Consider the following 11,090-nt stretch of genomic DNA (forward strand, 5'->3'; position numbering starts at 1 on the left):
GAGTTGTATGTGACACGCGACCCTATATACGACATATAATTACGACAGTGTATGTGTTTTGTTCTACCCAGGGTCTGTTGAAAGAGGACTACAGGATGTGTGAAGTCTTCAGCCGCGTCCTCTCCTACGAGGAAGACTTCCGCTGCAACAACATCACTGACCAACTCTCGGAGTACATCTGTGCCCGGATGAAAGGCATTGCCCACACTGTGAAGCACATCTCGCGATCTCTCCTACAGCAGGTGTGTAACGTTTGGGAATCCTCTCTGATTTCAATCAACTAAACTGGACAGTGTTTGGTCCCCGACCCAACACATCTCCCCGAGGCAAGGGCGTTACCTGACGTTAAAAGCCCAGTTTCCTCCCTTGCCGAACTAGGCTGGAATTACGGAGTTACATTTTGGCTGGACTAACGAGTCTATGCATAGTCCAATCAAAATCGCGTAACGAAGTAAACATCCGGTTCGTGAAAAAACATGATTTCAGCGTGCAGATTTCGGTCGACAGATTAAAAGGGATGTGTATCGTCAACTGGGCGTCGATCAATAGTTTGCTAATATTTTCATGTCTTTTAATCAAGGTGCTCAAGTGAGTTGATGCACTTCGCGAGGTAAGACCCGTTTCATTACAAAAAAGATCTTGATTATCGATCAGATTGTCATGACCGGGCGCCGCCATTTTGTTTGAAGCAAATGCAAGTGATATGAGAGACGGAATCTGATTGGTCATAGAAGGGACATAACTCGTATCGACCACTGGTAGCGCTACGAACGAGCCAGGAAATACAGCCCAGGTCGGCAAGGGTGGGAACTGGACTTTAACGCCATTTAACGCCCCTGCCTCTGGAAGATGCGACTCACAAGGCACAAGCTCCATTCCCTATGTTAACGTATGGGAGTTACCCGAAGACCGACATGGTGAACAGGGTCTTTTCCTTGAGAGAGGCTACATCTAAACTCGAGGTCATGATTCGAATAAGAACTAATATATGGCCTTGGGGGAGGCTGTTGGTGGTTTATTGTGTTCAGTTCAACCTAAGCTCGGTGACTGGTGCACGCAATGCAATGAACACTGAAATGCATGCCGCTACGCCAGTCGATTACAGATCCTAAATGAATAAGTGAGTGAGTATGGTTTGATCTTACGTTAACATTGTGACGTTGTAACGCTGTGAGGTGATGTTGTTAACGCTGTGACTTGATGTTATGTTAACGCTGACGTAATGTTACGTTAACGCTGTGCCATGATGTTACGTTAACGCTGTGCCATGATGTTACGTTAATGCTGTGATGTGATGCTACGTTAACTCTGTGACTTGGTGTTGCGTTAACGCTTTGACGTGGTGTTACGTTGACACTGTGACGTGATCTTACGTTAACATTGTGACGTTGTAACGCTGTGAGGTGATGTTGTTAACGCTGTGACTTGATGTTATGTTAACGCTGTGACGTAATGTTACGTTAACGCTGTGCCATGATGTTACGTTAACGCTGTGATGTGATGCTACGTTAACTCTGTGACGTGATGTTACGTTAACGCTGTGACTTGGTGTTGCGTTAACGCTGTGACGTGGTGTTGTTAACACTGTGACGTGATGTTATGTTAACATTGTGACGTAATGTTACGTTAACACTGTGGCGTGATGTTACGTTAACGCTGTGAGGTGATGTAACGTTAACACTGTGATGTGATGTTGCGTTAACATTGTGACGTAATGTTACGTTCACGCTGTGACGTGATGTTACGTTAACACTGTGGCGTGATGTAACGTTAACGCTGTGACGTGATGTTACGTTGACACTGTGGCGTGATGTTACGTTGACGCTTTGACGTGGTGTTACGTTAACGCTGCGACGTGGTGTTACGTTAACATTGTGACGTGATGTTGCGTTAACATTGTGACGTAATGTTACGTTAACGCTGTGATGTGATGTTACGTTAACACTGTGACGTAATGTTACGTTAACGCTGTGACGTGATGTTACGTTAACAATGTGTCGTTATGTTACGTTAACGCTGTGACGTGATGTTGCGTTAACATTGTGACGTGATGTTACGTTAACGCTGTGACGTGATGTTACGTTAACACTGTGGCGTGATGTAACGTTAACGCTGCGACGTGGTGTTACGTTAACGCTGTGACGTGATGTTACGTTAACGCTATGACGTGATGGTACGTTAACACTGTGGCGTGATGTTACGTTAATGCTATGACGTGATGTTACGATAACACTGTGATGTGATGTTGAGTAAACACGATGACGTTCTTTCAGCTGACAGATTTCTTCCACGTGCCTGACATTAACATCGCGAAGCCATCGCAACTAGAGCGGCGTCTCAAGGCTGAGGTAAGTATTTGATAATTCTGATTATTACACAGCTTGTGGTTTGTTGTTTGTTTGTTGGTGCGTCTGATTTTTACGGTTTAAGTGAGCTGACTCAACCGAGGTTATCCCATTTGCAGATTCAACCGGATTCAACCTGTGGTAATCAAACCGAAGACAGGGCACTACCCGATCTCACGAAATACAAACTTAGATATGATACACAGTGGTTGCCATGAGAAACGCAACTTCCATGCCTGTTATGATAGCTTTACACAGCTGGCATACCATATATTTAATATATTGAATTCGTGCAAAACGACAAGAAAGTTCAAAATAGCACATCAGATATGACAAATGATCATCACACGTTGCATATTGTTTTAATATCTACAATAGATATATACTACCAATACCTTGTTAATGATATTCAGTAAAATGCTTCTATTTACGTTTTATTTAATCAATAAATAAAACTAAACAATTTTAGTAATGACGTTTCGTAGATGTTACGAGCGAGCGAATCACCAAGAGCATCATATCTTATTTCTATATAACGAAAACAAACATAAGCGGGCAATTCCGAATGTAACATAATAAAGGCAGCGATATTTATATTGTCGATTTTTATACACGAGGTCGTTTCTGAGCGCCATGCTGTATTATCGAGGGTATGTTTGTGTTCTGTGTAGGTTTTCATTTGTTGAAATCAAATTTCTGAATCGAGGTGTATAGGAAAGTAAAAGATCTCATTTTAATACGTTTAAAGATTCAAATTGCCAACTCTCCTACATGCACATGGAACTTGTATAGCAGAGGTTTGGGTTGTTTAGTGGACCCTGTTCCCCTGCCTCAGTACCCGTGAAGATCCGGGATAGAACAGGTCTTCAGCAACCCACGCTTGCCGTAAAAGGCGACTATGCTTGACGTAAGGGGCGACTAACGGGATCGGGTTGATGCATTTTATCGTATCCCAATAGCGTGGATCGATGCTCATGATGGCGGTCACTGGATTGTCTGGTCCAGACTCGATTATTTACAGACCGCCGTCTTGTAGCTTGAATATTGCTGAGTGCGGCGTTAAACAACAAATAAACAAAGAAAGGGTATTCGTCTTTGTGGTTAGAGATCGGTCAAGCAACTGACATGAACTGTGCATCGCCATTATCGTTATCTAGATCCTCCTCATCTACGTCACAAATTACAGTGAGTGAGTATGGTTTTACGCCGCTTTTAGCAATATTCCAGCAATATCACGGCGGGGGACACAAGAAATGAACCTCACACATTGTACCAATGTCGGAATCAAACCCGGGTCTTCGGTGTGACGAGCGAACGCTTTAACCACTAGGCTACCCGACCGCCCCTACAAATTACAATAAACCCCCTGCACTCCACTTCTTGTCGGGCGATCAGGTTCCGTGACTTGGAAGATAGCGTGTCACGTTGCTCATTAAATTTACCATCAAATAGTGCTGACTTTGCGTTAAAATATAAGAATTTCAAAACTATTACAGTTTGTTTTCGGTCTTTGAGACAACGACGTACATTGTAGTTGCAGAAACCCTTTTGCGCCCTACACCCTAACCTCTGAATATGTATAACCCACTCTCCATCTTCATTTTAGCTCATCCGGAAAATGAATGCAGACGAAAGAAAGATGAAGAAAATGGAGCTTGACTCTGATAACGACTACCACGACGGTGATGTGACGGAGGTAGATGAAATGGACGCGTCCCGGACGATGTCCTACCGGAAGCGGAACCAGGCGAGTGTGGCGATCCTGTACGCAGCCTTCTTACACCTGCAGGACACGGAGTCCTCGCTGACGTACGCCCTGCGGGTCCTGGAGCCGCCCCGAGACGCCCCGACCTTCTAGGAAGGCCGCCCCGAGACGCCCCGACCTTCTAGGAAGGGCGCCCCAAAGGGACAAAAACGTAGACCAGCTGACACAGCACCCACATCGGTGTTTGACTGTAAAAGCTCGTCAACTCTATCTCCATTATTACATAATGGATGACTCCGCCAGAACTATTGTGGGCACGACAGCTGAATGTCCGCTTGTCTGAAAGTACGGATGATTCGACCATGTTTTCCGTTGTACCCCGGTTTTCGGAGCTTTCATTGTCAAACTTTTAAACGGTTGTTACCATTTGTCGCCACATGACACATAAGTTAAGTAGTCTGTTTCAGCTGTGGTAATGTTGTCAATGCCAGGCTGTGAGTAATCAGGTTACCTGATCAAATTATTACAGAATGACTTCCCCGTGTGGCCCGTCCTGGGCAGCAATACTCTCTATCTCTCTCCGTGAGATACTCTCTGTCTCTTTCCGTGAGGTACTCGCTGTCTCTCCCCGTGTGTACTCTCCCTCCCCGTGTGTACTCTCTGTCTCTCTCGGTGAGGTACTGTCTCTCCCCGTGTGTACTCTCTCTCCATGAGGTACTCGCTGTCTCTCCCCGTGTGTACTGTCTCTTACCGTTAGGTACTCTCCCTCCCCGTGTGTACTTTTCCCTCCCCGTGAGGTACTGTCTCTCCCTGATCAATCGATATCGATGATGCCAGCTCCATTAACTCGTTGTAGGTTAAATTCATAATGCAATATGGTCGCCGAATTCGATTTACCATTCCATTGCTCTAGTGTTCCTTGTTGGTGAATCTACTGATGTCCTTCCCCCAGCTCTAGATTATATCTCCATAGCTCAGTAAAATTAGACTCGATGAAGACGTGCCACATTAAATGACATCACTGTAAATATCATAACCATGTGTATATATGTATACCAAAGACTGAGGAGTCGGGTGGCAGACACGCAGACCTCAATGTGAATAGAAGCGTTGGCTTCAAACTGTCGGAATCTTGAAATGAAATACGAGCATAACGTGCGATGTTCACATGTCGTGAAATCCTAGCGTCAAGTAGGGTACTTTCTTTGATCTGTACATGCTGTTGTCGTCTGCACATGCTGTTGTCGTCTGTACACACCACATCAGAGCACGTATGTGATATAGGAAAACTCTGTCACGTTCTTGTAACAGCCTTCCTAATACCTTGTACAAGATACTGCAAAACCCTATTTTACCACATTCCCTTGACGCAAAAGTAAGTCTTGTTACACAAAGGTAAGGTCTTGTCAGACGAACGTAAGGTCTTGTTACACAAAAGTAAGTCTTTTTACACAAAAGTAAGTCTTGTTACACAAAAGTAAGTCTTGTTACACAAACGTAAGTCTTTTTACACAAAAGTAAAGTCTTGTTACACAAACGTACGTCTTTTTACACAAAAGTAAAGTCTTGTCACACAAAAGTAAGTCTTTTTACATAAAAGTAAGTCTTCTTACACAAAAGTATGTCTTGTCACACAAAAGTAAGTCTTTTCACACAAAAGTAAGGTCTTGTTACACAATAGTATGTCATGTCACACAAAAGTAAGTCTTGTACACAAAAGTAATTCTTGTCACACAAAAGCATTATTAGTTAGAACCTTTCTTTCGTGAACCCCACGTTTCGTTTGACAAACCTTCCATGTGTTAATACACATCCTCTAGAAGCCAACGCTTCCCCTCTTTACGGGTAGTAGTGTGTGCACGTGTGTGTGTGTGCACGTGTGTGTGAGACTGTTTGCTTCCAATGGCTGTGTTAGTTATGTAGATATCATATCATGGCACATGCCTCACTCATGTTGTTATAGCACACTATGTATATATACGCTTTGTGTGTTGTATTTAAGTTAGACTGCTGCGAGTGTGTAGACAGCCACCACAGTGTTAATCGTTCATACACAACGTCACCATGTACGACCTGACGTCTCAATGAGACATCTTCCATATTTCAAAGTGTATATTGATCTGTATCATTTTCTTTAATCAATATCATTATGCACATCGCAACCACACAACGTGTTGTAGGACCTGATGGGCATATCACGAGCATACATGTTACTTTCATCTTGGGGGGGGGGGGGGTGTTATATCTACTCTATAAGTATATACAAGGCAGTTTTTCGTAATGCTATCCACAAGTACTTCTGGTAGCTTTTTCACTGACATTTTGCTTGGTGCAGCAAAGTCGCGCAATTCTTTGTCAAAAACAAAATCTCCTGTCATGGCGGTGAATTTAGCCATGACAGTGTGGATTCGACGCAGGGTAGAGGAATACCATGTACCAACACACAAACTGTCAATGTCTTTATAATAGTAATTCACACATACGTTTCAACGCGTTGGAATATTTATCATGATTCAAGATGGCAGAACATAGCGACGCGGAGACGCGGAAATACAGGGTGTGCATGACGAAATCGTTTTCGTTATCACTTTGTTCTCGTTCAGAGAGTACATGCCTAGGTCACGTGCGTGTGTCACAGGATGTGCTCCACTTTCTCCTTCTATCTGGCTGAGAAGTTTCTAATACTCCTCATTTCCTGGAAATGACATGGTATGTAAACACCGAGGCCAAGTACGGCTGCAGGGGTTAGCGCGGTGCGTTTTTATTGCCCGCATTTGTTATAAATCGTTTTGCCGCAGGCAGTTAAGGAGGTGATTTCACTGACTGAACTATCGCCAGAAAGTCCTCAAAAGAATTTAGTTTAACGTATGCCCCACCCATTCAATCTACTGACAGAGACATACGCATGGACAACAATGACACATTTATACGACTACATGTTGAACACTGCTGCAGGATAGCAGTGGGGATCAAAGCCCACAATACGTCACGTGTCCAGGGTCATCATCATCATCATCATCATCATCATCATCATCATAACCTGGATATTTGGGTTAAATAGGTTTTAAAGTTCTTTGTGAATGCAGTGTTTGCAACATGTTAGCATATATATGTACTCCGTCTCAGTGGACCTCCACAACACATCATCGCTCACACGACCAGCGACAGTCTGAGTGGGTTAACAATGTGACGCAGGATGGCGTGGACACGCTGTATGTGTCATATGATTGATAGTGTCGCTGATGCGGGAAAACGAGCCGATAAGTATTCATATGAGGTCACTTTAAATAGGAATTAAAGTACCTCGATGCCTCACATTCTCGACACGTTTAGATAGACGTTTCCCTGTGTGGGCGCCCTGTGATCAAACATCGCTGTCAATTATTGTATGCCTACTCGGATCTATCATTTGTTTATTTGTTTGTTGTTTAGCGCGGCACTGACGGACCAGACAATCCAGTGATTGATGCTATGAGCATTGATTTGTAACTGAACCCTTCATCGACCACGCTGTGCCATGTCTCATGTCTTGTTGATACATTTTGTTTTACATTTGTACATATTTATTTCAAGTTCAACTTTCTAAATAAATTTCAATGATCTGCTGTCACTTTGTATTTAAATATTTGCTGGAATTGTGGTGTGCCCAATAGTTATAGAAGCCACCCTGTATTAACAGAAGCCACCTGTAGTAACAGAAGCCACCTGTAGTAACAGAAACCACCCTGTAGTAACAGAAGCCACCCTGTAGTAACAGAAGCCACCCTGTAGTAACTGTAGTAACAGAACGAGTGAGTGAGTTGGGTTTAACGCTGCTTTTAACAGTATTCCAGTAATATCAAGGCGTGTCAGCTTAATGTGGGAGAAAAGCCCGAAGTGATGCAGGTCTCAGACGTTTACCACTTCGGTGAAACCCATGAGCACGGGTATGGTGCTGACAAACCTAGAAACATAATCGGGGCGAACCAGGATTCGAACCCACAATCAGGTTAATGGCATGCCCAAGGGGCGCAACTCTGCACAGCGAATCGTGGCGCCTTAGACGACTGGGCCACCCGTTCCCCCCTGTAGTATCTGTAGGAACAGAAGCCACACTGTAGTAACTGTAGTAACAAGCCACACTGTAGTAACTGATGCCACCTGTAGTAACAGAAGCCACACTTTAGTAACAGATGTCACACTAGTAACAGAAGCCACACTGTAGTAACAGAAGTCACAGTATAGTAACTGTAGTAACAGAAGTCATTGTAGTAACTGTAGTAACAGAAGTCATTGTAGTAACTGTAGTAACAAACGCCATACTGTAGTAAGTGAGTGAGTGAGTATAGTTTTATGCCACTTTTAGCAATATTCCAGCAATATCACGGTGGGGGGCACCAGAAATGGGCTTCACACATTGTACCTATGTTGGGAATCGAACCAGGGTCTTCGGCTTGACGAGCGAACGCGTTAACCACTAGGCTACCCGACCGCTCCTACTGTAGTAACAGAAACCACACTGAAGTAACAGAAGCCACACTGTAGCAACTGATGCCACACTGTAGTAACTGTAGTAAAAGCCACTGTAGTAACTGTAGTTAAAGTAGAAACACTGTAGTAACAGGCGCCACCCGTAGAAACTGTAGCAACAAAAGCCACACTAGTCGAAGTAGTAACAGAAGCCACACTGTAGTTACAGAAGCCACACGGTAATAAATGTTGTAACAGAAGCGACTGTAGTAACTGTAGTAACAGAAGCGACTGTAATAACTGTAGTAACAGAAGTCACTGTAGTAACTGTAGTAACAGAAGCCACACGGTTGTAACTGTAGTAAAAGAAGTCACACTGTAGTAACAGAGGCCACCTGTAGAAACAAGCCCCACTGTATTAACAGAAGCCACACTGTATTAACAGAAGCCACACTATAGTAACAGAAGCTGCACTGTAGTAACAGAAGCCACATTGTATTAACAGAAGCCACACTGTATTAAAAGAAGCCACACTATAGTAACAGAAGCTGCACTGTAGTAACAGAAGCCACATTGTATTAACAGAAGCCACACTATAGTAACAGAAGCTGCACTGTAATAACAGAAGCCACACTGTATTAACAGAAGCCACACTGTATTAAAAGAAGCCACACTATAGTAACAGAAGCTGCACTGTAGTAACAGCGGCCACCTGGAGAAACAGAAGACACTTTGTATCTGGAAATAGTCACCATGTCATGTTGGTGCAAATCTTGTGGAACCAGAAGACCTGCAGTTTACGGCATGAGTCATGGTGTACTAGACATCCACTCTCTCCTTGAATCCCATGACATGACAAACGTGGTGTACTAGACATCCACTCTCTCCTTGAATCCCATGACATGACAAACGTGGTGTACTAGACATCCACTCTCTCCTTGAATCCCATGACATCTCCCTGAATCCCATGACATGACAAACGTGGTGTACTAGACATCCACTCTCTCCTTGAATCCCATGACATCTCCCTGAATCCCATGACATGACAAACGTGGTGTACTAGACATCCACTCTCTCCTTGAATCCCATGACATCTCCCTGAATCCCATGACATGACAAACGTGGTGTACTAGACATCCACTCTCTCCTTGAATCCCATGACATCTCCCTGAATCCCATGACATGACAAACGTGGTGTACTGGATATCCACTCTTTCCCTGAATCCCATGACATCTCCCTGAATCCCATGACATGGTCACTCACCATTCCAACCCACAATTATAGGTTTCTGGCATGCCCAAAGGACGAAACTCTGCACAGCAAATTGCTGCGCCTAGACGACCTGTGCTATCTGGACATTGAGAGCATTTACAATAAAATTTTAAGACTCATTCTGTCCTCGTCTACCCTGGGTACTTCCTTAGTTTCCTGTTTGATTTTCAATCTCAGCACACTAGGGAGTATACAGTCCGATGTCTGCGAGGCACCAGGACGTTAACAGTCACATTATATCATCGATTATCCTACCGGGTACCCATTTTCTGCTGGATGACCACAAATCTGCTTAATGAGTCAGTAGAGGTTAAATGCAGATTTAAATACGTAGTTCAATATGAGGTGAAACACTAAACTTTGTCCACAGACAATGAGTTTTCTGCATAATATGTTACAATAGACATTAGAGCATTAAAATACTAGCTTCTGGTTGGTTCAGAATTATGTTCCATGTCGCCTGCTCATGTAATCAGTGAAACTTCGGACATCTATTCCGTGTCTGTATGAATGAGTGAGTGAGTATGGTTTTACGCCGCTTTTAGCAATATTCCAGCAATATCACGGCGGGGGACACCAGAAATGGTCTTCACACTTTGTACCCATGACAGGAATCGAACCCGGGTCTGGGGCGTGATGAGCAAAACGCTTTAACCATTAGGCTACCCTACCTAGACTACCCTACCTAGACTACCCTGTGTGTGCGCCTGACGGCTCGGGGGAACATGGGCTGACAAACATGTCACCATATACCCCTCGAGATTGGTGGACAACTCATATTTTCTGCATAAAGTTTCACAAACATTTGTTCAGTCACAACAGAATCAATGATGAAACTTGATGAAAGATTGTTCAGCTAGACATTTTAACGTCACAGCAAAAGTCACAGCATTAACTTCACAGATCATACAACCAAATGTCAGCATGTTCTGCTCTCCGAAATACTTTAAAAAAATCTCAACATGAGGAAATTTCTGAGTTTGATATATATATATAGTTTGATAACTTGAAAGTGAGTGATTGAGTTTGGTTTAACGCCGCTTTTAACAGTAACCCAGTTATATTGCGGCATGTCAGCTTAATGTGGGAGGAAAGCCCGAAGTGATGCAGGTCTCAGACGTTTACCACTTCAGTGAAACCCACGAGCACGGGTATGGTGCTGACAAACCTAGAAACATAATCGGGGTGAACCAGGATTCGAACCCACAATCATAGGTTTGTGGCATGCCCAAGGGACGCCATTCTGCACAGCGAATCGCGGCGCCTTAGACGACTGGGCCACCTGTGACCCTGAAAACTTGAAAGACATGTATCCCTG

General features: G+C 43.8%; 1 protein-coding gene across 4 annotated transcripts in view; it reads left to right on the forward strand.

Moving 5' to 3' along the window:
* The window catches only part of LOC124113482, a 58,763-nt gene extending 51,108 nt beyond the window's left edge, over positions 1-7,655 (forward strand). For 3 of the 4 annotated variants that reach the window (XM_048397119.1, XM_048397120.1, XM_048397118.1), the window contains 3 exons: positions 72-242; positions 2,274-2,348; positions 3,952-7,655. In XM_048397119.1, the coding sequence (XP_048253076.1) occupies positions 72-242; positions 2,274-2,348; positions 3,952-4,203 (498 nt within the window). In that variant the 3' untranslated portion in view covers positions 4,204-7,655. The remainder of the gene's footprint in view (positions 1-71; positions 243-2,273; positions 2,349-3,951) is intronic. The other variant, XM_048397121.1, reaches the window with a different exon arrangement.
* The last annotated feature ends 3,435 nt before the right edge of the window (positions 7,656-11,090 follow it).

This window comes from Haliotis rufescens, unplaced genomic scaffold, assembly GCF_023055435.1.
Source record: "Haliotis rufescens isolate VD_foot unplaced genomic scaffold, xgHalRufe1.0.p SCAF_16, whole genome shotgun sequence".
Lineage (NCBI taxonomy): Eukaryota > Metazoa > Mollusca > Gastropoda > Lepetellida > Haliotidae > Haliotis > Haliotis rufescens.